At 43.4% G+C, this 26,224-nt stretch overlaps 1 protein-coding gene across 2 annotated transcripts; it reads left to right on the forward strand.

Moving 5' to 3' along the window:
* The first annotated feature begins 369 nt into the window (after positions 1-369).
* LOC110528032 (matrix remodeling-associated protein 8) lies at positions 370-25,232 on the forward strand. 2 transcript variants are annotated; one of them, XR_005052614.1, is made up of 13 exons: positions 370-652; positions 5,922-5,948; positions 6,207-6,509; positions 6,660-6,761; positions 6,870-7,000; positions 7,497-7,676; positions 7,812-7,953; positions 19,797-19,955; positions 20,077-20,107; positions 20,200-20,285; positions 20,388-20,459; positions 23,665-23,803; positions 23,872-25,232. XR_005052614.1 is itself a non-coding variant. In XM_036983591.1 (12 exons), exons 1-12 carry the CDS (start codon positions 610-612, stop codon positions 23,688-23,690), a joined length of 1,302 nt encoding a protein of 433 aa, XP_036839486.1. In that variant the 5' UTR covers positions 371-609; the 3' UTR covers positions 23,691-25,232. The 2 variants fall into 2 exon arrangements, 1 of the variants encoding a protein (XP_036839486.1); XM_036983591.1 differs by having other exon boundaries at positions 371-652; positions 23,665-25,232.
* The last annotated feature ends 992 nt before the right edge of the window (positions 25,233-26,224 follow it).

Raw genomic sequence — 26,224 nt, forward strand, 5'->3', positions numbered from 1 at the left:
CTACTGCCTCTGATCTGGCAGGCTCAACAAACACAAATGTTTGTAAATGATGTCTGAATGTTGGAGCGTGCCCCTGGTTTGCTAAATATAAGCAATTTGAAATGATCATACTTTTACTTTAGTAGTATTTTACTGGGTGACTTTCACTTTTACCATTTTCTATGAAGATACTGTATCTTTACTTTTACTCAAGTATGAGAATTGGGTACTTTTTCTACCACTGCTAATATGGTGAGAGTTGAGTAGAAAGGATGAGAGGAATAAAGAGGATGAATATGAGGGTGCAGCCTGGAGGTGGATGAGGCCCAGTGGAGTTGGGTTTCAGGGGGGGGGGGGGGGGCTGCAACAGGAGGAGTCAGAGTTTGTTCAGCAGGCAAACCAAGGAGGGTTAGTTCGGGTCTGTTCGTTTCACTAACTGAGGCTGTTTGGTTCAGTCGCTGAATGCAGTGAAAAGTTTACACAGCTCATCAGACAGTCGCTGTTTTCGTGGGCCGAGGAACAACTGAGCTGACGGATGAGCGGACATTGTTGTTTTTTTCCTCAGGTGTGACTGGCAATAGGTGTAGGCAACAAAAGTGCCTGCTCCTTTGTAAACAACAGAGATTTGAGATGAAGATACCGGACGTGATTCAAGCCCTCCTCTTGGTCCAAAGTAAGTAGCCAACCCAACTTGAAATACTACACTGTTATTTTATTAGCTTTTCGACTACTATAATTTTGTCAAGCCTATACACAATGTGTTCATTTTGGGTCATGATGCATTTGTTCTCGCCTAGTTTAACCTAACACACACCACAGTGAGTCTGAGCAGTTATGCACTGTTTTAGCACTAGATTTGTGAATGTGTGTGTGAGTGTGAGTGCGTGCATATACATGCACACATGGGTATGGGGGTATGGGTCCTGTTGCCAAACCAGCAAGGAAAGCTCAACATTTCAAAGGCTGAAGTGGATGGCACATTTTCTCATGCCCACATAATGTCAGATGAGAGGTAGTCCTACCCTGTTGTTGTTTGGACAGAAATTCTCATCTAAAGAAAAAACAGCTGCTAGAACTCTGCTTCCAGACAGAACTATGAACTGTGTGTTTTGTCTGTCTGTCTGTCTGTCTGTCTGTCTGTCTGTCTGTCTGTCTGTCTGCCTGCCTGCCTGCCTGCCTGTCTGTCTGTCTGTCTGTCTGTCTGTCTGTCTGTCTGTCTGTCTGTCTGTCTGTCTGTCTGTCTGTCTGCCTGCCTGCCTGCCTGTCTGTCTGTCTGTCTGTCTGTCTGTCTGTCTGTCTGTCTGTCTGTCTGCCTGCCTGCCTGCCTGTCTGTCTGTCTGTCTGTCTGTCTGCCTGCCTGTCTGCCTGTCTGTCTGTCTGTCTGTCTGTCTGTCTGTCTGTCTGTCTGTCTGTCTGTCTGTCTGTCTGTCTGTCTGTCTGTCTGTCTGCCTGCCTGCCTGCCTGCCTGTCTGTCTGTCTGTCTGTCTGTCTGTCTGTCTGTCTGTCTGTCTGCCTGCCTGCCTGCCTGTCTGTCTGTCTGTCTGTCTGCCTGCCTGTCTGCCTGTCTGTCTGTCTGTCTGTCTGTCTGTCGGTCTGTCTGTCTGCCTGTCTGTCTGTCTGTCTGTCGGTCTGTCTGTCTTTGCTTATTTTTTTTTGCTCCTATCGATTCTCTTAACAGAGGACTGTAAAGCAGTTGACTATTATGGGATGTGTGTTTGGATACTGGTTGATGACCGGTACAGTTTTCACTTACTGATTCACTGGAATGGAAGGCACAGCTGTTCAGACTAGAGCATGCATCAGTCTCTCTCTCTCTCTGTGTGTGTGTGTGTGTGTGTGTGTGTGTGTGTGTGTGTGTGTGTGTGTGCATGCCTCTATACAGACACAAGTCTGTGTCTGTGCATGCCTCTATGCAGGTATATGTTTGAGTACATTATGTGTTTGACTATGTATCTAATATACAATGTGTGTGTTTCTGTCATTGGGTGTTTCTGTGGTCTGGAGTAACAAAGAGTAAATGACAGTGTGTTTTGTAGGGTCTGTTTTTCCAGTGTGGTAAAGTTGTGGTGTAAGTTGCATGCTCTAGTCTGGTGGGGCTGATTCCTCTTACTAAACACCCACTCTGAGCTCCTGGACAACACAGCTACATAGGCTTACCCTCCACCACTCTCTCACACACCTCATCCTCATACTCACCCCCATCGCCTCACCTCTCTTCCATCAGAGCAAAAAGCTGCCACCTTACGTCCTCCTTCCTTTCTCTCTGGTTCAACCTGCTTTCCCAACACTTTCCTACCCTCTCTCTCTCTGCCCATTTATCTATTTCTCCCTCTCTGCCCATTTATCTATTTTTGCCTCTCTGCCCATTTATCTATTTCTCCATCTCTCTCTGCCCATTTATCTATTTCTCCCTCTCTCTCTGCCCATTTATCTATTTATCCCTCTCTCTCTGCCCATGTATCTATTTCTCCCTTTCTCTCTGCCCATTTATCTATTTCTCCCTCTCTCTGTGCCCATTTATCTATTTCTCCCTCTCTCTCTGCACATTTATCTATTTCTCCCTCTCTCTCTGCACATTTATCTATTTCTCCCTCTCTCTGCCCATTTATCTATTTCTCCCTCTCTCTCTGCCCATTTATCTATTTCTCCCTCTCTGTCTGCACATTTATCTATTTCTCCCTCACTCTCTTCCCATTTATCTATTTCTCCGTCTCTCTCTCTGCCCATTTATCTATTTCTCCCTCTCTCTCTGCCCATATATCTATTTCTCCCTCTCTCTCTGCCCATTTATCTATTTCTCCCTCTCTCTCTGCCCATTTATCTATTTATCCCTCTCTCTCTGCCCATGTATCTATTTCTCCCTTTCTCTCTGCCCATTTATCTATTTCTCCCTCTCTCTCTGCCCATTTATCTATTTCTCCCTCTCTCTCTCTGCCCATTTATCTATTTCTCCCTCTCTCTCTGCCCATTTATCTATTTCTCCCTCTCTGTCTGCACATTTATCTATTTCTCCCTCGCTCTCTTCCCATTTATCTATTTCTCCGTCTCTCTCTCTGCCCATTTATCTATTTCTCCCTCTCTCTCTGCCCATTTATCTATTTCTCCCTCTCTCTCTCTGCACATTTATCTATTTCTCCCTCTCTCTCTCTCTGCCCATTTATCTATTTCTCCCTCTCTCTCTCTGCCCATTTATCTGTCTCCCTCTCTGCACATTTATCTATTTCTCCCTCACTCTCTGCCCATTTATCTATTTCTACCTCTCTCTCTGCCCATTTATCTATTTCTCCCTTTCTCTCTGCCCATTTGTCTATTTCTCCCTCTCTCTCTGCCCATTTATCTATTTCTCCCTCTCTCTCTGCCCATTTATCTATTTCTCCCTCTCTCTCTGCCCATTTATCTATCTCTCCCTCTGTCTCTGCTCATTTATCTATTTCTCCCTCTCTCTCTCTGCCCATTTATCTATTTCTCCCTCTCTCTCTGCCCATTTATCTATTTCTCCCTCTCTCTCTCTGCCCATTTATCTATTTCTCCCTCTCTCTCTCTGCCCATTTATCTATTTTTCCCTCTATCTCTGCCCATTTATCTATTTCTCCCTCTCTCTCTCTCTCTCTCTCTCTCTCTCTCTCAATTAAATTCAATTAAATTCAATTTAAGGGACTTTATTGACATGGGAAACATATATGGTAATATTGCCAAAGCAAGTCAAGTAGATAATATGCAAAAGTGAAATAAACAATCAAATGAACAGTGAACATTACACTCACAGAAGTTCCAAAAGAATAAAGACATTTCAAATGTCATATTATGTCTATATACAGAGTTGTAGCAATGTACAAATGGTTAAAGTACAAAAGGGAAAATAAATAAGCATAAATATGGGTTGTATTTACATTGGTGTTTGTTCTTCACTGGTTGACCTTTTCTTGTGGCAACAGGTCACAAGTCTTGCTGCTGTGATGGCACACTGTGGTATTTCACCCAGTAGATATGGGAGTTTATCAAAATCGGGTTTGTTTTTTAATTCTTTGTGGATCTGTGTAATCTGAGGGAAATATGTCTCTCTAATATGGTCATGCATTTGGCAGGAGGTTAGGAAGTGCAGCTCAGTTTCCACCTCATTTTTTGGGCAGCGTGCACATAATCTGTCTTCTCTTGAGAGCCAGGTCTGCCTACGGCGGCCTTTCTCAATAGCAAGGCTATGCTCACTGAGTCTGTACATAGTCAAAGATTTCTTTAAGTTTTGGTCAGTCACAGTGGTCAGGTATTCTGCCACTGTGTACTCTCTGTTAAAGGCTAAATAGCATTCTAGTTTGCTTTGTTTTTTGTTTAATCCTTTCCAACGTGTCAAGTAATTCACTTTTTATTTTCTCATGAGTCTAATTGTGTGGCTGTCCTGGGGCTCTGTGGGGTGTGTTTGTATTTGTGAACAGAGCCCCAGGACCATCTTGCTCAGGGGACTCTTCTCCAGATTCATATCTCTGTAGGTGATGGCTTTGTTATGGAAGGTTTGGGAATCGCTTCCTTTTAGGTTGATGTAGAATTTAACGGTTCTTTTCTGGATTTTGATAATTAGCGGGAATCAGTCGAATTCTGCTCTGCATGCATTATTTGGTGTTTTACTTTGTACAGGGAGGATATTTTTGCAGAATTCTGCATGCAGAGTCTCAATTTGGTGTTTGTCCCATTTTGTGAATTCTTGGTTGGTGTGTGGACCCCAGACCTCACAACCATAAAGGGCAATGGTTTCTATAACTAATTGAAGTATTTTTAGCCAGATCCTAATCTCTCTCTCTCTCGCTTTCTTTCTCGCTTTCTTTCTTTCTTAATGGTACAGCTGTGCATAGTTTTTACCTATACTTCTTCTCTCTGAGTGTGATTGGTGGGCCAAGGTGTGTGTTTGTGGAACTCTGGACAGGATGAGCCAATCAGACGTAAAGTCATCTCAGGTCAGATGGCTTGGACAGAAATCAGAAAGGGATGTTATAAGTCAGTTGGAGCAGCATCCTCTCTCATAGCTTTGTCCTTATAGGCACATATCTGGCATCACTTTAATCCTCCCCAAATCCCAACCATAAACCCATTAGGGATGGAATTGCAAAACTGACCTTGAATCAGCGTGTTGCGGCCTCTTGCTCATCGTCCATGTTCCACCAGAATGTGTTCCTCAACTGAACACTTGATCCAGCGTTTTCCCCCAGTGTGTGGAATGGTTGAAGTTATCCAGTGGCAGGGAAACAGCTTCATGTTGAGTGACCTTTGGCTTTGGACTGGCTGTGACACCTTGGGATTCGATGGGGTCTCTTTAGCTGGCATGCTACTGCTGTAATGTTACTGTAGCTTCTGTGGGTGTTTCCTGAGTCTCCTGTGGTGTGTGTTTCTAACTGTGTTTTTACATACACGTGTGTTCAACCAGAGTCCCATGTTGTGTGTGTGTGTGTGTGTGTGTGTGTGTGTGTGTGTGTGTGTGTGTGTGTGTGTGTGTGTGTGCATGCCTCTATACAGACACAAGTCTGTGTCTGTGCATGCCTCTATACAGACACACGTCTGTGTCTGTGCATGCCTCTATACAGACACAAGTCTGTGTCTGTGCATGCCTCTATACAGACACAAGTCTGTGTCTGTGCATGCCTCTATGCAGGTATATGTTTGAGTACATTATGTTTGACTATGTATCTAATATACAATGTGTGTGTTTCTGTCATTGGGTGTTTCTGTGGTCTGGAGTAACAAAGAGTAAATGACAGTGTGTTTTATAGGGTCTGTTTTTCCAGTGTGGTAAAGTTGTAGTGTAAGTTGCATACTCTAGTCTGGTGGGGCTGATTCCTCTTACTAAACACCCACTCTGAGCTCCTGGACAACACAGCTACGTAGGCGTGTGTGTGTGTGTGACTAGCGTCTGTGTTTGTAATTACAGTACGATGATTCTCATGTTTCTGTTACAGTCCCTGCGGCCTTCCTCTTCACTGCTGGTGAGTCTCAATGTTTTACCGGACTAGTGTGTGTGTTTGTATATACTTAGTATGTGTGCAACTTTAATGTGTTAGGTCTGAGTGTGTGTGTTTGTATATACCTAGTATGTGTGCAACTTTAATGTGTTAGGTCTGAGTGTGTGTGTATTAGTTATGACCGTGTTTGTGAGTGTGTTTATGTCATGCAAATACTCTAAGTGCATGCTTCTCTCTCTCTCTCTCGCTTTCTCTCTCTCTCTCTCTCTCTCTTTCTTTTAGTGTTGGCTCAGTCCGACAGCAGCAGTGTGGTTGTTGCGGGCTACAACGTGAGCGCCCCCACTGGCTCTAGGGTGGTACTGCAGTGTGTGAGCGGGCGCATGGTGTGGACCAGGGACAGTCTGAAGGACAGACAGAGGGTGGTCCACTGGGACCTGTACCGCCCAGGGCCAGACTATGCCATGGAGAGGGTTGCAGACATGTTCTCTGCTGGAGACCAGCGCATCTATAACGGACACAACCAGGGGAGGGTCAGCCTCAGCCAATCAGCTTTCAACGACGGAAACTTCTCTCTCGTCATCAGAGGTGATAGCTGTCTGTCTTTTTGTCTGTTTCTCTTAATGTGATTTGAGGCCATCTCTTTCTCCTTATCTTTCTCTCTCTCTCTCTCTCTCTCTCTCTCTCTCTCTCTCGCTCTCTCTCTCTCTCTCTCTCTCTCTCTCCCACTCTCTCTAGACATTGCGATAAGTGACCGAGGCCTGTACTCCTGTAACCTGCACCATCACTACTGTCACCTGTATGAAACGATCAGAATACAAGTCAACGTCACCAAGTCACGTAAGTTCTGCCTTATCCTCAAGTAGGGGAAAATAGTTACAATATGGTAATATTGTGGTCCTAACCTCTCTCAACGTGTGGTTGTATTGTGATCTGTGTGGGTTTCAGGTCGTAAGGAGCAGCGGTTCTGGGACGGTCAGAAAGCTGTGTTTGTGGTGTTGGTAGGCAGCACGGTGGTGTTGCCGTGTGTGAATCGCCGCTCTGTGTGGACAGAAGATGGCAGTGAGGAGGAACAGCAGGTGTGTGTGTGTGTGTGTGTGTGTGTGTGTGTGTGTGTGTGTGTGTGTGTGTGTGTGTGTGTGTGTGTGTGTGTGTGTGTGTGTGTGTGTGTGTGTGTGTGTGTGTGTGTTATGAATGCTTTTTTACAGCACTAGAATGAGATGAGGAAGAATTGGACAGTGATGTCATTTAGGAGGAATGTAAATGGGCAGGAAGACAAATGAAACTCCAAGTGAATGGAACTGAACGGAAGGATTGGAACAGATGGCTTCCTTAATGACATGATCTCAAATACTTCTCAGTCTCAGTCTTGTCATGTATATTTCCTGTGCACTTTTATCACCTAATATCTATCTTAACCCTCTATCCCATCTTAGGTAGTGCATGCTTTCCCAGGATTGATTTCAGTAATCATGTAAAGTCAGTCCAGTGATTACTTCAAAGGTAGTTGGAAAGAAAGATGTATGGTCTCTTTTACTATAATGTATTGTCCAATCCTTCTCTATCTGGTCTTAGGTGGTGCATTGGGACCGGCAGCCTCCGGGTGTTCGTCACGACCGTGCAGACCGTCTGATAGACCTGTATGCCTCTGGGGAGCAGCGCAGCTACGGACCCCTGTTCCTACAGAGGAAGATGAACATTAGCGCTGAGTCCTTCACACAGGGAGACTTCTCTCTGGCTATCTCTGCCCTGCAGGTCCTCTATAACACCATCCCGTGTCTGTCTGTCTGTGCACAACATGTAACAACTGTGTAACATCATAGCAACTACAGTGGTACAGTGGTAAAACAGGGATCTCTGACTGTATGCATCTGGCTGTCTGCCCCACAGCCAGGAGATCAGGGTCTGTACACCTGTCACCTACATCATCACTACTGTGGTCTTCATGAGAGAAGACAGTTTCAGCTCACCGTAGGCCCAGCTGAGCCTCAGGCTACTGTTGCCCCCAGAGCACTGCCCAACCAAGACAAGGGTGAGATACTACATGTACACACACAGACATACATAATATACAGTACACACAGATACACACTATACTGCACTCCAGTTGACCACTGTAGAAATCGTACACGTGCTTATGTACAACTTAGAGAGAAATCCCAGTTGCTCTTTCATTTGCTCTCCTCCCTCCCTATCCCTTCTTCCCTATCGTCCTCATCATTGGCTTTTCCTTTTTTCCCAAACAGCACATTTTAAGAGGGAGGAGGGGAGGAGGAGCAGGGAAAGAGAAAAGAGAAGGAGAGGAGAGGGGGAGTATAGGAGGAGCAGGGAGAGAGAAAATAAAAGGAGAGGAGAGGGGGAGTAACCAGTCGTAGTTAGGGGATTTGTTTTATGAGCAGCTCTTCCTGCCTTGTCAGCTAGTGCGGCGCCAGACCCCTAAACCACCCTCCTCCCTCTTCCTCACCCCCAATACCCCTCCTTACGACACCTCCCCCTCTTCACCCATCTCTCCCAACCCAACCCAGCCTTCCAAATCCTCCTTACCCCAACCCACCCTGGCCAGTCTCCCTAACCTGCCCACTCCTTACCCCTCCTCCAAACCCAAACAGCCTTCCAAACATCTCCTTCCTTACCCCTTCTCCCACTCCTTACCCCTCCTCCCATCCAAGATAGCCTTCCAAATCTCCCATGCCTAACCTAGCAAACCCACCCACGCCAGTCTCCCTAACTTCCTAAACCCACTCCACCACCTCTCAGCATTCAACTCCCCCCTCCCCACTCTCAAGAGGGAAAATGTGGAGGGTAGATGGAGTGTGGGTGACGGGGAGGGGGGTGTAGTCTGAGGTTAGTTTTGAGGATCTGGTTTTGTCTTCAGACAGTCCCTGTCCCATTCCGCTCACTCTGCCACCAGACTCTCTCCCCCTCCCAGTTAGCTATGCTCTCTCCCTTTCTCGTCCTTTCTCGTCCTTTCTCTCCCTTTCTCTCCCTTTCTCTCTAATTCCCATTATTACCTCCTTTTCTTTCTCCTTTGTTTCTTTGCTCCATGATCAGCAGATAACTATGTGTTTATGTCTGGAAATCAGCCAACCCACCACTGCAAATGTAGAGAGAGAGGGTGTGTGTGTGTGTGTGTGTGTGTGTGTGTGTGTGTGTGTGTGTGTATGTGTGTGTGTGTGTGTGTGTTCGGGGAGGGGAGGGGAGGGGGTGCTATTCTGAAGCCACAAATGGGAGAATGTGGGAAAGTCATTGAGTGTGGTTGAGAAATATCTGTGTTCTTTGGAGCCATGGCTGTGTGTGTACAGTATGTGTGTTTGGGTGTGTGTGTTTTCTCTCAATTCAAAGTTCCTCTAATCTCAGTGGAATAACATGTTTAAAACTTAACTCTTAGCAATTCCCAAACCCCCTACTACACCCCACCTCCCATCCATGACAGAACTGACAGACAGACACAGACAGACAGACAGACAGACAGACACACACACCGACACACACACCGACACACACACCGACACACACACACACACACACACACACACACACACACACACACACACACACACACACACACACACACACACACACTAGTAGATTCTGTGCCTGTAGTACCCTCTGATTCTACCCAGCGTGTCTGGCTTGCTGTTGACTTTGGCCCAGACCGGACATTCTAAACGAGTTAGAGCATTTTTCTCTCTCCCTCTATCTCTCTCTTTATCGCTGTCTCATTCCTGTTTTTCTCCTCTCCCTATCCTGAGGTAACCACAGGCACTTATTTGAACTTGACTTTGCCTACGTCTTGAGTTTGTTTACCTCCATCTCATCAAAATGTGTTCACTTTTCTCTCTCCCTCATGCTCTCTTCCTCCCCTCTGCCTTTCTCTTTCTTTTTCATTCTCCTACTTTCTCTCTCTCTTTTTCATTGTTTATTGACAGAATCAGGAAGATCGCCTCAAAAGGGCATTGGATAGCATGAACAAAGGCAAATCATCTGGATGGGACATTATTCCTATTGAGGTCTATTAGATTTTAAAAAAAAATCAGAGACAGCAGAGGTTCAAACTGTAGAACCCAGTTCCTACATTTAAATATAAAAATGGATTTGATCAATCTAAACTATGCTACATTTTATCTCTGGGACACTCAGGATGACAAATCATTGCTAGATTACTGAATGTAAGTACATTATTTACCTTCAGAGGTGAATGTATCAAACCAGTTGCTGTGATAAAAGTGTTTTGTTGTTGTGCACTCTCCTCAAACAATAGCATGGTATTTTTCACTGTAATAACTACTGTAAATTGGACAATGCAGTTAGATTAACAAGAATGTAAGCTTTCTGCCCATATAAGACATGTCTATATCCGGGAAAGTTTGCTGTTACTTACAACATCATTCTAATCACATTAGTGCACGTTAGCAACAACCGTTTAGGGACACCAATCCCGTAGAGTTAAAAAAAAGGTAAGGATGCCACCCAGTGTTCTCACTATCGCCACCTATCTTTGATAAACACAGATATTAAACTGTTTTCTAAAAATGTTGTCACCCCCTCTCAACACGGACCAAAATTGATCCGCACGGACCTCGGTCGACTATTACATATCTTAGATGCTTCATCAGAAACAACTGTATTATCTCTCCATGCAGAAACAGCTTTTGATAGATTAGAATAGTTATATCTCTGGTCTGTCTTGGAACATATGGGAATTGGCTCCAATTTGATTAAAATGATTAAAATGCTATATGCCAATCCCTCAGCTATAGTAATAACAGGAAATATCTGCTCCATCCAGAATCACAAGAGTCTGCAGACAAGGCGATCCAATTTCACCCTTGCTATTTTTATTATATATGGAACACCTGGCCCAGGCAATTCGTCAATCAAAGGAAATAACACACATTCCCCTCAAATCAATTGATCACTTCATCTCATTATATGCAGATTATATTTTACTATATCTAGACTAGTGGTCACCAACAGGTCGATCGCGATCGCTGGTTGATCTCCAAGGCATTCCTAGTAGGTTAAACATTTCTGCAAAAAATTGATAAAGGCTGCATTCCAAACACTTAACAGACACACCCTCTCCCCTCAGCCCTCAAATTAAGTGGACATTTCTGATGATGTTTCATGATGTCTGACGAGTTTACACTTGCAGGGCAAGGGGCGAGGGAGGAAGGAATTCATTTTAAGTGGACCGCCCCTGCCCTGAAATTCGTCACTCGGTAATTGGGGGTGCTTTATATGCGCTACAGTCAATTATGATTGCATGCCTACTTATATTAACTATATAATTATTAATATACGCCTACTGTATGATAGATAGCAAATTAGTTAGCTTACTAACATTAGCCTGCCTAGCTGGAACTTCTGAAGAAGGGAAATGTTCTATTTCTACAATTTCCAAAAGATAACCAAACAAAAACACCATTACCTTTGCGAGACGTGTTTGTGGATGAGTAGCACAATTTCGAACTTATTTACATTCATTTTTACTTACGTTGACTTCTCCATATTGACCTTGAGGTTTTAAGTTTTGAATGTACAATCATCGCATATTGAATTATGGGGTGTTTCAGGCCCTGAAGTGAACATATGTCACACCCTGATCAGTTTCACCTGTCCTTGTTATTGTCTCCGCCCCCTCCAGGTGTCGCTTGTTTTCCCTGGTGTATTTCCCTGTGTTTCCTGTCTCTCTGTGCCAGTTTGTCTTGTATGTTCCAAGTCAACCAGTGTGTTTTTCCCATGCTCCTGCCTGTTCTATTCTCTTTTACTAGTCCTCCCGGTTTTGACCCTTGCCTGTTTTCTGGACTCTAACACGGTGAGACGTCTCCTGGGTGTTTGACCATGGGGCAGGGGTTTCCAGTGCCTGGTTGACTGGGGGGGTTATGGCCCGGAGGAGAGGTGCTGGGTTCCAGCTAGAGACATCCTGGATTCAGCCCTCATCACCAACTTCCACCGCCGACACCCCGGTCAACCAGGTGGCGTCCTACCATGCTCCTGCCGTTTCTATTCTCTTTTACTAGTCCTCTCGGTTTTGACCCTTGCCTGTTTTCTGGACTGTACCCGCCTGCCTGACCATTCTGCCTGCCCTGACCTCGAGCCTGCTTCCCATGCTGTTCCTCCTGGACTCTGAACTGGTTTTGACATTTTGCTGTCCATGACCATTCTCTTGCCTACTTCTTTTGGACTAATAAATATCAAAGACTCAAACCATCTGCCTCCCGTTTCTGCATCTGGGTCTCTGACTGACGAGCAACCCTAGTTGCTAGGGGGGTTGGATGGAGAGATGTTGGCTGGGTGGGGTTGGGGGCGGAGTCCCACTTCTTTTTTGTTACCTTTTTCTGTTATTAATACTTAAACTCTGTATATATTACTTCACGTTTTTTGTTGTTGAGTGGCAGCCTATGGGTACATGTTTTCTAAACTTAAACATTTACATGGATAATGTATCTGTATTCCACCCCCCCCCCCCCCCCCCCCCCCCCCCCCCCCTCAAAAAATGACAAAACAAATCAAACTTGGTCATAAAAAAGAACAGGAACTTCACTTGATGATAGAGAGAAACAAAACAATTAGGCAACAACAAATTCAATCCCTTTTAGACAACTTCCTGGACAAAACGTTCCTCTGTAATAGTGAAGGTGTAAACTTGGCAGTAGAAAATCTAAACAGTATATGTGACCTCTCGGCTTCCCTATAAAATCTAAAAATGTCAAACAAATAACTGAAGAAAGTTAACAACAATGACAAATGGTTCAATGAAGAATGTTAAATCCTAAGAAAGAAATTGAGAAACCTATCCAACCAAAAACATAGAGACTCAGAAAACCTGAGTCTACGCCTTCACTATGGTGAATCACTAAAACAATACAGAAATACACTACGGAAAAAGAAGGAACTGCGCATCAGAAATCAGCTCAATATAATTGAAGAATCCATAGAATCCAACCCCTTCTTGGAAAATTTGAAAACACTAAACAAACAACACAAAGAATGATCTATCCAAAATGGAGATGTATGGGTAAACCACTCCTCCAATCTTTTTGGCCCTATAAAAAAGAACAAACAGCAAAAACATAAGCATGATAAAATACAAATCTTAGAATCAACTTAAAGACTACCAGAACCCACTGGATTCTCCAATTACATTGAATGAACTACAGGACAAAATACAAACCCTCCAACCCAAAAAGGACTGTGGTGTTGATGGTATCCTCAATGAAATGATAAAATATACAGACAACAATTTCTAATTGGCTATAATTAAACTATTTAACATCATCCTTAGTGCTGGCATCTTCCCCAATATTTGGAACCAAGGACTGATCACCGCAATAGGTGGAGACAAAATTGTCCCCAATAACTACCGTGGGATATGCGTCAACAGCAACCTTGGGAAAATCATCTGCATTATCATTAACAGCAGACTTGTACATTTCCTCAGTGAAAACAATGTACTGATGTACTGACAATGTACTGACTGTAATGCACGTATTCACCCTGCACACCATAATTGGCAAACAAACAAACCAAAACAAAGGCAAAGTCTTCTCATGCTTTATTGATTTCAAAAAAGCCTTTGACTCAATTTGGCATGAGGGTCTGTATGCAAAAAAACCCCACATTTCTTTCCACAGGGCCATGGGGTGAGACAGGGATGCAGCTTAAGCCACACCCTCTTCAACATATATATCAACGAATTTGCGAGTGCATTAGAACAGTTCGCAGCACCCGGCCTCACCCTACTAGAATCTGATATCAAATGTCTACTGTTTGTTGATGATATGGTGCTTCTGTCACCAACCAAGGAGGGCCTACAGCATCACCTAGAAAAGAGCTGTTAAAATTCTTCAACCACCTAAAAGGAAGCGATTTAAGCTGTAGAAGAGTCCCCTAAGCAAGCTGGTCCTGTGGCTCTGTTCACAAACACAAACAGACCCAACAGAGCCCCAGAACAGCAACACAATTAGACCCAACCAAATCATGAGAAAACAAAAAGATAATTATTTCCAATGTGTCAAGTAATTAACAAAGAAACAGAGCAAACTAGAATGCTATATGGCCCTTAACAGAGAGTACACAGTGGCAGAATACCTGACCACTGTGACTGACCCTAAACAGAGAGTTCACAGTGGCAGAATACCTGACCTCTGTGACTGACCCAAACTTAAGGAAAGCTTTGACTATGTACAGACTCAGTGAGCATAGTCTTGCTATTGAGAAAGGGCGTCGTAGGCAGACCTGGCTCTCAAGAGAAGACAGATTATGTGCACGCTGCCCACAAAATGAGGTGGAAACTGAGCTGCACCTCCTAACCTCTTGCCAAATGTATGACCATATTAGACACATATTTCTGTCAAATTACACAGATCCACAAAGAATTAAAAAACAAACCCGATTTTGATAAACTCCCATATCTACTGGGTGAAATACCACAGTGTACCATCACAGCAGCAATATTTGTGACTTGTTGCCACAAGAAAAGGTCAACCAGTGAAGAACAAACACCAATGTAAATACAACCCATATTTATGTTTATTTATTTTCCCTTTTGTATTTGAACTATTTGCACATTGCTACAACTCTGCATGTAGATATAATATGACATTTGAAATGTCTTTATTCTTTTGGAACTTCTGTGTGTGTAATGTTTACTGTTAATTTGTATTGTTTATTTCACTTTTGTTTGATCTACCTCACTTGCTTTGGTAATGTTAACATGTGTTTCCCATGCCAATAAAGCCCCTTGAATTGAATTCAATTGAGAGAGAGATTCTACAAGTATGGGTAGCTGAAGCCCAATATGGCGTGTGGGTGTCGAAAGGAGTGCACACTTACAAAAAATAAAGGGTTCTTCGGTTTATCTCCATTTTTATTTATTTTAATTTGATTTATATTACCTTTATTTCACCGATCTGGCCAAGATAAAGCGTAGCAATTCGACACATACAACAACACAGAGTTACACATGGAATAAACAAAACATACAGTCAATAATACAGTAGAACAAAAGAAAACAAAGTCTATATACAGTGAGTGCAAATGAGGTAAGTTATGGAAATAAATATGCCATGGTGGCGAAGTAATTACAATATAGCAATTAAACACTGGAATGGTAGATTGGCAGAAGATGAATGTGCAGGTAGAGATACTGGGGTGCAAAGGAGCAAAATAAATACATAAATACCAGTATGGGGATGAGGTAGGTAGATAGATGGGCTGTTTACAGATAGGCTAAGTACAGGTGCAGTGATCTGTAAAATGCTCTGACAGCTGGTGCTTAAAGCTAGTGAGGGAGATGTGAGTCTCCAGCTTCAGAAATTTTTGCAATTCGTTCCAGTCATGGGCAGCAGAGAACTGGAAGGAAAGACAACCAAAGGAGGAATTGGCTTTGGGGGTGACCAGTGAGATATACCTGCTGGAGCGCGTGCTACGAGTGGGTGCTGCTATGGTGACCAGTGAGCTGAGATAAGGCAGGGCTTTACCTAGCAGGGTCTTGTAGATAACCTGTAGTCAGTGGGTTCGGCGATGAGTATGAAGCGAGGGCCAACCAACGAGAGCGTACAGGTCGCAATGGTGGGTAGTGTATGGGGCTTTGGTGACAAAACGGATGGCACTGTGATAGACTGCCTCCAGTTTGTTGAGTAGAGTGTTGGAGGCTCACCGAAGTCGAGGATCGGTAGGATGGTCACTTTTACAAAGGTATGTTTGGCAGCATGAGTGAAGGATGCTTTGTTGCGATATAGGAAGCCGATTCTAGATTTAATTTTGGATTGGAGATGCTTAATGTGAGTCTGGAAGGAGAGTTCACAGTCTAACCAGACACCCAGGTATTTGTAGTTGTCCACGTATTCTAAGTCAGAGCCGTCCAGAGTAGTGATGCTGGACGGGCGAGCAGGTGCGGGCAGCGATCGATTGAAAATTTAGTTTTACTTGCGTTTAAGAGCAGTTGGAGGCCACGGAAGGAGAGTTGTATGGCATTGAGGCTCGTCTGGAGGTTAGTTAACACAGTGTCCAAGGAAGGGCCAGAAGTATACAGAATGGTGTCGTCTGCGTAGAGGTGGATCAGAGAATCACCAGCAGCAAGAGCAACATCATTGATGTATACAGAGAAGAATAGGAAAACTGTTTTGGTGCTAGGTAGAACCCTTTGTAGGGTTCGTCATAGAACCCTCTATAAATGGTTCTACCAAGAACCCTTTTATCACCTAAAGGTTTTTCCTAGAACTCTCTATGAACGGTTCTACCAAGAACCCTTTTTATCTTTTAACGGTTATTCTTAGAACCCTCTATGAACGGTTCCACCAGCCTTATTAGCCTTTTAAATTGAAGTCTTTATGACTACATACTGTATATCAAAAGGCCTTTCTTTGAGGGCCTAATTATACCCTAACAATGGTGTTAGGAAACTCCTGGTTTACAGGCCACATCAGGCCTGCAAATCACATTATGCACACTTGCAAAGTGATGTGTACTTCCTATTGGAATCCAGCCAGAATGAGGATATCCAGCAATTAGAACTTTTAATCACCCGCAGCCTGAATTCAGAATGGGAAGATGGGAAGATCTAAACCAGGGGCATCAAACTCATTCCTTGGAGGGCCTAGTGTCTGCTGTTGGTTTTTGTGTTTTCCTTTCAATTGAGACCTAGACAACCATTTGAGGGGAGTTCCTTAGTAATTTGTGACCTTAATTCATCAATCAAGTATAATATAACGCTCGTCCTCTTCTTCTGACGAGGAGTCGCAAGGATCGGACCAAAGGGCAGCGTGGTACGTGTTCATGACGATATTTATTCAACTCAGAACACTAAAACAAAAATAACAACGAGAATGATACGAAACGAAACAGTCCTGTCTGGTGACATACACAAAGACAGAAAATAAACACCCAAGAAACACAAGTGGGAAAAGGCTACCTAAGTATGATTCTCAATCAGAGACAACTAACGACACCTGCCTCTGATTGAGAACCATACCAGGCCAAACGCAAAAACACAACATAGAAAACGGAACATAGACAACCCACCCAACTCACGCCCTGATCATACTAAAACAAAGACATAACAAAGGAACTAAGGTCAGGACGTGACATACTAGGGAGGAGCGAAAACCCGCTGACACTTGGTCCTCCGTGGAATGAGTTTGACACATGTGATCCAAACCATCTAACCTGGAAGTGAATGTCAAGGGTGACAGTCACATATACAACGCATACTGGCAAATGTACAAACTCATACTACTCAACGATGCACCAAAAAAGAGCCTATTAGTTTCCTCAAAAGCAAACAAAGAACAGCTCCATAATCATACAAATAAAATACACTACACACATCATCAGTTCAACAGTGTTGAATAATACTGTTCATCTTTAAAAAGACTTTGTCTAAAATCTACTGACCGGAGGCAGCGGAGGAAAAAACCAAGGGCACTATTTCAAAAATTAGAACCACCAATTAGCATCATGTATTGACCTTCACTAAACACATCATCATACTTAAAAAAAAAAAAAAATTTAAACAATCGTCAGTTTTATAACTGAACATTTACAGTTATTTGTGGAAAAATAAAATACAACTCCAAACTCTCACGGTACGGTAATTGCTTGGTGAAAAAACAAAAACAAAAACAATCAAGACCGTCTAACATATAGCAGAATGCTTTCGACACACCCACTCCTTTCCTTTCGACACATCCACTCCTTTCCCTTCGACACATCTACTCATTTCCTTTCGACACACCCACTCCTTTCCTTTCGACACATCTACTCCTTTCCTTTCGACACACCCACTCCTTTCCTTTCGACAAATCCACTCCTTTCCATTCGACACATCAACTCCTTTCCCTTCGACACACCCACTCCTTTCCTTTCGACACACCCACTCCTTTCCTTTCGACACATCCACTCCTTTCCTTTCGACACATCTACTTCTTTCCTTTCGACACATCCACTCCTTTCCTTTCGACACATCCACTCCTTTCCTTTCGACACACCCACTCCTTTCCTTTCGACACATCCACTCCTTTCCATTCGACACATCAACTCCTTTCCTTTCGACACACCCACTCCTTTCCTTTCGACACATCAACTCCTTTCCTTTCGACACACCCACTCCTTTCCTTTCGACACATCCACTCCTTTCCTTTCGACACATCTACACCTTTCCTTTCGACACATCTACTCCTTTCCTTTCGACACACCCACTCCTTTCCTTTCGACACACCCACTCCTTTCCATTCGACACATCAACTCCTTTCCCTTTGACACACCCACTCCTTTCCTTTCGACACACCCACTCATTTCCTTTCGACACATCCACTCCTTTCCTTTCGACACATCCACTCCTTTCCTTTCGACACACCCACTCCTTTCCTTTCGACACATCCACTCCTTTCCATTCGACACATCAACTCCTTTCCTTTCGACACACCCACTCCTTTCCTTTCGACACATCAACTCCTTTCCTTTCGACACACCCACTCCTTTCCTTTCGACACATCCACTCCTTTCCATTCGACACACCCACTCCTTTCCTTTCGACACACCTACTCCTTTCCTTTCAGCACATCCACTCCTTTCCTTTCGACACACCTACTCCTTTCCTTTCGACACACCCAGTCCTTTCCTTTCGACACGCCTACTCTTTTCTACTCCTTTCCACTCATTTCCTTTCGACACACCCACTCGAACATACTCCAATCACCATATTAGGCTGCAGCTGCCCCCCTTCTCCCCCCTCCTATTTGGCCCACTTCTCAGTGTTGTTCAGGCAGAGTGTGGAAGGGTCTGTCTGAGACCACACACACACACACACACACACACACACACACACACACACACAGAGAGAGAGAGAGAGAGAGAGGAGGATCCCAGGAGATGGACCAAGGCCAAACAAACAGATGGTTTTGAATCAGATCCCTTTGTTTACGGTCGTCTCTGTGTTAAGTCTACCATGACTTGCTTGAAGAGTTACAGTACAGAAACCACTGAATCCCCAACTCTTTCCCTCTGTCCATCCTTCCATCACTCTCTCTCCTTCCCTCCTTCCCTCTCTCTGTCTTTTACTGCCAGGAAAAGTAAATCACAGTATGACTTCAGGTCTGGAACTCGTTTTGGCTCAGACACGCTGGGCAGCTGCTCCCCGGCTGCCTCTTGCCTTGCACATTTTTTACGAGCATAAAGGAAACCAGCAGTTGTAGTGGCTCTACTTCTCAACACTCAGTAGTTCAGCACACAGCTATTGTTGATTGTCCAATTGTTGTCCACTATCATGGATATTTATAATTTTTTTTACAATGTTACAACACGGCTTGGCACTGGTAGGGATGACATCATGGCGTTGGAGTTCCCAATTGACATGACAAAAGAGACAAAGATGCACGTAAACATACACACACACACATACTGAACACACACACACACACTCAATAACTGTGAGATTGACTTATACTGGCTTTTCAGGGAAAGGAATTTAAATGCCCTAGCCAATGATTTCACAGTCTGATCTACCATCTATGTTGCCACTATAAACACCCCTCCCTCCCCAAGAACGGTCTGAAATCAAATCTGTACAAATACCTAAAAGCAAGTACAGTCGTACAGAAACTAAATAAAATTTTTGGGGACATTTCCCTAAGCCTGAACATAGCAAACAGGTCGGTTAATGATTTATTATGTCTATGAGCTCTATTGTACAGGAGTTGATCCAAGGTATTTAGCTGTTGTTGTTCATTCACGTTACCAGAGCAGCATCAGTGAAGCTTCCAACAGTGACCAGAGTGCCCCACCTGGTGGCCAGAATATACTTTTATCTTAGTCTGGGTGTATTACAGACAGGGGGAGCCATTGGTTAACAATCCTCTCCCTGTTCCTCAGAGGATAGCAAGGCTGAGGCGCCACGTGTCATCAACGTCATCCTGCCCGATCAGCGACATCATTTCCTGCTGCCCCTTGGCTACATCCTGACGACACTCCTCCTCCTGGCCTTCATTGTGCTCATCATCATCATCGTTACCCAGCGACGCAAGACCAAAGGTCTGAGCTCCTGTACTTAGACCTGACTAACTAACTTTGGATCTGTGTCTGTCAGCTTTCTCTCTCTGTCAGTGAGTCTGAGTCAGCCTGTCTTCATCTTTACTGTGTTTTTGTGTTTCAGCGGTGGAGTTTTACCCACAGACATCTATGAGGTGAGAAACTTGGACACACACATGCACACGCTCGCTTGCTCACTCACTCACTGACTCACTCACTGGCACACTCACTCCTCTCTCTGTGATAGATCCAACAGGGGTGACATGGCCACCAATGAGTTTGAGATGGACGTTCCTGAAGTCAAGACGTGCAACCAGGAGGAGAATAAACTAGGTGTGTGTGTGTGTGTGTGTGTGTGTGTGTGTGTGTGTGTGTGTGTGTGTGTGTGTGTGTGTGTGTGTGTGTGTATTCACTCCACTCTCTTCTGTTTCTCAGACTACAAAAACAACCTGCTGAGGGAGAAGGTTCAAATGTCCACCCTGCCCAAAGTCATCGACCTGGACAAAGGTAACAAACACACACACACACACTTAAACCCTCCATGTCTCTCATCCATATGAAGTATGCAGGGCCGGCTCTAGCCTTTCTTTCTTTTTCTTTTCTTTTTTCATAACACACTTTATGCAATTCTACACATTTTGCCATGGGGCAGATAATTATTTTAGCAGTTTGAAAGCAAATTTCCTGCAATTCTACACATTTTGCCATGGGGCAGATAATTATTTTAGCAGTTTGAAAGCAAATTTCCTGCAATTCTACACATTTTGCCATGGGGCAGATAATTATTTTAGCAGTTTGAAAGCAAATTTCCTGCAATTCTACACATTTTGCCATGGGGCAGATAATTATTTTAGCAGTTTGAAAGCAAATTTCCTGCAATTCTACACATTTTGCCATGGGGCAGATAATTATTTTAGCAGTTTGAAAGCAAATTTCCTGCAATTCTACTCATTTTGCCATGGGGCAGATAATTATTTTAGCAGTTTGAAAGCAAATTTCCTGCAATTCTACACATTTTTCCATGACTTATGCCATGTTCATGATATCTGATTGTGTGTGACTAACAAAATCAATGGGGGCCCCCTGGAGGTCAGGGCCCCTGAGCACGTGCCCTGCATGCGCTCGGTATTCGGCCATGATTACCACAAGTTTAGATAACTGGCGAGACTAATTTACCACTGTAAAAATTGTTAGCAAATGGGCTAATATAGTGACTCTTAGTTACTGACAAAACAAGGGGAAAACTGATGATGCACAACACATTTTCTAACTTACACAACAGTACATTTTGAGGTTTTTTAAATACACTGAGTGTACAAAACATTAAGAACACCTTCCAACAAAAATATTTCTTTAACTCGTCTCCTCCCCTAAATCTATACCATTTTTTAATATTTTTTAATATTTTTAAATTTTACCCCCCAATTTTCTCCCCAATTGTTTAGTAGCTACTATCTTGTCTCATCGCTCGGGAGAGACGGAGGTTGAAAGTCATGCGTCCTCCGATACACAACCCAACCAAGCCGCACTGCTTCTTAACACAGCGCCATCCAACCCGGAAGCCAGCCGCACCAATGTGTCGGAGGAAACACCTGGCAACCTTGGTTAGCGCGCACTTCGCCCGGCCCGCCATAGGAGTCGCTGGTGCACGATGAGACAAGGATTTCCCTACCGGCCAAACCCTCCCTAACCCGGACAACGCTAGGCCAATTGTGTGTCGCCCCACGGACCTCCCGGTCGCGGCCGGTTACGACTGAGCCTGGGCGCGAACCCAGAGTCTCTGGTGGCACAGCTGGCACTGCGCCACCCGGGAGGCCCTTAAATCTATACTATTTTGATGTGAATAGAACAAGTGACATAAATAAGGGATCACAGCTTTCACCTGGATTCACTTGGTCAGTCTATGTCATGGAAAGAGTAGGTGTTCTTAATGTTTTGTACACTCAGCACAAAATATTACATTCAATTTACTATATATATATATATATATATATATATATATATATATATATATATATATATACAGTGCCTTGCGAAAGTATTTGGCCCCCTTGAACTTTGCGACCTTTTGCCACATTTCAGGCTTCAAACATAAAGATATAAAACTGTATTTTTTTGTGAAGAATAAACAACAAGTGGGACACAATCATGAAGTGGAACAACATTTATTGGATATTTCAAACTTTTTTAACAAATCAAAAACTGAAAAATTGGGCGTGCAATATTATTCAGCCCCTTTACTTTCAGTGCAGCAAACTCTCTCCAGAAGTTGAGTGAGGATCTCTGAATGATCCAATGTTGACCTAAATGACTAATGATGATAAATACAATCCACCTGTGTGTAATCAAGTCTCCGTATAAATGCACCTGCAATGTGATAGTCTCAGAGGTCCGTTAAAAGCGCAGAGAGCATCATGAAGAACAAGGAACACACCAGGCAGGTCCGAGATACTGTTGTGAAGAAGTTTAAAGCCGGATTTGGATACAAAAAGATTTCCCAAGCTTTAAACATCCCAAGGAGCACTGTGCAAGCGATAATATTGAAATGGAAGGAGTATCAGACCGCTGCAAATCTACCAAGACCTGGCCGTCCCTCTAAACTTTCAGCTCATACAAGGAGAAGACTGATCAGAGATGCAGCCAAGAGGCCCATGATCACTCTGGATGAACTGCAGAGATCTACAGCTGAGGTGGGAGACTCTGTCCATAGGACAACAATCAGTCGTATATTGCACAAATCTGGCCTTTATGGAAGAGTGGCAAGAAGAAAGCCATTTCTTAAAGATATCCATAAAAAGTGTTGTTTAAAGTTTGCCACAAGCCACCTGGGAGACACACCAAACATGTGGAAGAAGGTACTCTGGTCAGATGAAACCAAAATTGAACTTTTTGGCAACAATGCAAAACGTTATGTTTGGCGTAAAAGCAACACAGCTCATCACCTTGAACACACCATCCCCACTGTCAAACATGGTGGTGGCAGCATCATGGTTTGGGCCTGCTTTTCTTCAGCAGGGACAGGGAAGATGGTTAAAATTGATGGGAAGATGGATGGAGCCAAATACAGGACCATTCTGGAAGAAAACCTGATGGAGTCTGCAAAAGACCTGAGACTGGGACGGAGATTTGTCTTCCAACAAGACAATGATCCAAAACATAAAGCAAAATCTACAATGGAATGGTTCAAAAATAAACATATCCAGGTGTTAGAATGGCCAAGTCAAAGTCCAGACCTGAATCCAATCGAGAATCTGTGGAAAGAACTGAAAACTGCTGTTCACAAATGCTCTCCATCCAACCTCACTGAGCTCGAGCTGTTTTGCAAGGAGGAATGGGAAAAAATGTCAGTCTCTCGATGTGCAAAACTGATAGAGACATACCCCAAGTGACTTACAGCTGTAATCGCAGCAAAAGGTGGCGCTACAAAGTATTAACTTAAGGGGGCTGAATAATTTTGCACGCCCAATTTTTCAGTTTTTGATTTGTTAAAAAAGTTTGAAATATCCAATAAACGTCGTTCCACTTCATGATTGTGTCCCACTTGTTGTTGATTCTTCACAAAAAAATACAGTTTTATATCTTTATGTTTGAAGCCTGAAATGTGGCAAAAGGTCGCAAAGTTCAAGGGGGCCGAATACTTTCGCAAGGCACTGTATATGTGTGTTTATTTATTTATCACAATAGTCTCTCTCTCTCTCTCTCTCTCTTTCAGAGATGGAGAAGGTGTATTGGAAATGAGAGGGGAGTCAGCTTGCCGCTGGCTGGTCCAGAGGCAGACGCTACAGACACAGGTTGCATTCCAAACCAACCCCTAGGCCCTCAGCTACTGGTGTTTCAGTGTACTGTAGGGATGTCCACTCTACTCCACTAGACCAACCCCTAGGCCCTCTGCTACTGTTGTTTCAGTGTACTGTAGGGTTGTCCACTCTCCTCCACTAGTCCCACCTCTACATTCCACCTCAAGTTAGACCCTTCACTCACATTTGATAACCACAATGGGATTGTAAATCTTACTGTATGCTTCACAGGTGAAACAGTTTGAGCATATATTATGACAACATGTTGTGACGTTTTTGTTCGTTTTGATGTTCGGCAGGTTCATGCACACAAAACATTTTCTTGAGGCAAGTCAAAGTTCGGTAGTCGAAGTCTACACCCTTTTTGTCGGTGATTGGTCAACTTAACTACTCCTAGTAGGAATGGGAACTATTGAAGGGATTCTTGAAAGAAGTGTTTGTTGTCATTTTTTCACGCGACTAAGATCTCCTCGTCCAAAACGCCAATTTATTACAGATTTCTGGATTTATCTTCGATTAATTCTGACTATTTTGAGGAAGTGTATACTGGCTATGTTGTTGCTTCGGCGTCTCGTGTTTTTTTCTTGTTTTTCAAGCGAAGGTCTTTTAAGGGAGTATGTGAGGTACAGACGTTTGCTTAACTTAGCCGAGTTCTGCTAGGAGCAAAGCGAACCTAGTACGTGGGCGCCTTTAAACAGTTAAACAGCAATACTATTACCTTCTTATTGTTACAATTATGTCATTGGTTGCAAAAACTGCTGTTGTGGGAAGGTATTTATTTACAAAGATGCACAGGGTTTAAATGACAGGGTTACCGAAGCCCAGAGTTTTTCCCAAGTTAGGTTAGATGGTTAGGGTAACTCCAGTCCCTATGAGGCAGGCACCTGTGTTCTCTCAGCACCACTGAACCCTCTAGAGGGGAGTGAAGACCATGACTTCTTCAGACAGCATTACACGCTACAGATATAAGTTATCCTTAGACACAGACCTAGGATCAACGTACAATCCCAACATTAACCATTAAGAGGGAACAATGCATAACTGGCCATAGATCTGTTGTGTACGGGCAACTTGATCCTACTCCGCTTCACATTCGCAACTACAGTATATACAGTAATTGTTAATAAAAACCTATTGTGAGTGATCATACTGCCATCACATGACTATATTGGTGTATTGTACAGTCACCTTTTGACTGACTAGGTCGTCATTGTAAAATATAACTAGTTTTCAATGACTTACCTGGCTAAACAGAATAAAATAAAGTGATACAAGTGTAATTTTCTAATAAATAAGCCATTGCATTGCACATTATGAACTGTTTGTATTTGTGTACTCTGATGCTTTATGTTACTATTGTATTGTATCGTTAATGGACTGAATCCCTTATATCCGTTAAGTTGACACTTTCCTGTATCATGTCTCCTTGTCTACATAACAAATAGCTTATTGGGACAATAAAGATCTACTCTACCCAACTCTACTTTCTGTCTAGACTTTCCTCTGTCAACAGTCCTTCCATCTTATTGCAACAGAGACATTTTATGTTAAAATACTCACATTATTCTTTGCTCTCCTTGTTTGTTTGGTGTAAATTCACTTGTTCATGAATTCTACAAACAAAGCATGCCTGAAAAAAAACACTCAACTGGCTCTGTAGTGCAAATGAAACCACATGCATTACAGCTGTGGAGAGGCACATTCATTCATATTTATGAGAGGTATTGACATGTTGAATGCACCAAGCTTTCTGTTTGAACTACTGGCGCTCAGCTTGGACACCCATGCATACTCCACAAGACATGCCACAAGAGGTCTTCCATAGTCAGAACAGACTATAGAAGGCGAACAGTATTAAATAGAGCCATGACTACATGGAACTCTATTCCACATCAAGTAAGTTATGCAAGCAGTAAAATTGTATTTAAAAAAACATAAAAAAACACCTTATGGAACAGCGGGGACTATGAAGCAACACAAACATAGGCACAGACACATGCATACACACCCACACAATAGCATACGCACTATACACACATGTACACATGGATTTTGTACTGTATATATGTGGTAGTGGTGGAGTAGGGGCCTGAGGTCACAGTCTGTGAATGTATTGTAATGTTTTTAAAATGGTATAAACTGCCTTAATTTTGCTGGACCCCAGGAAGAGTAGGTGCTGCCTTGACAGGAACTAATGGACCCCAGGAAGAGTAGGTGCTGCCTTGACAGGAACTAATGGACACAGGAAGAGTAGGTGCTGCCTTGGCAATAAATAATGGACCCAGGAAGAGTAGGTGCTGTCTTAGCAGGAACTAATTGACCTCATAAAGAGTAGGTGGTGCCTTGGCAGGAACTAATTAACCCCAGGAAGAGTAGGTGCTGCCTTGGCAGGAACTAATTAACCTCAGGAAGAGTAGGTGCTGCCTTGGCAGGAACTAATGGACCACAGGAAGAGTAGGTGCTGCCTTGGCAATA

Source organism: Oncorhynchus mykiss, chromosome 7 (genome assembly GCF_013265735.2).
Source record: "Oncorhynchus mykiss isolate Arlee chromosome 7, USDA_OmykA_1.1, whole genome shotgun sequence".
Lineage (NCBI taxonomy): Eukaryota > Metazoa > Chordata > Actinopteri > Salmoniformes > Salmonidae > Oncorhynchus > Oncorhynchus mykiss.

What these genes read in the sequence shown, in the direction of transcription:
- LOC110528032 (XM_036983591.1), top strand. Translation starts at nt 610, where the DNA reads ATGAAGATACCGGACGTGATTCAAGCCCTCCTCTTGGTCCAAA. An exon ending in GCAGTGAGGAGGAACAGCAG is followed by an intron (nt 7,001 to 7,496) that starts GTGTGTGTGTGT and finishes ATCTGGTCTTAG; the next exon opens with GTGGTGCATTGGGACCGGCA. An exon ending in CCAGCGACGCAAGACCAAAG is followed by an intron (nt 19,956 to 20,076) that starts GTCTGAGCTCCT and finishes TTTGTGTTTCAG; the next exon opens with CGGTGGAGTTTTACCCACAG.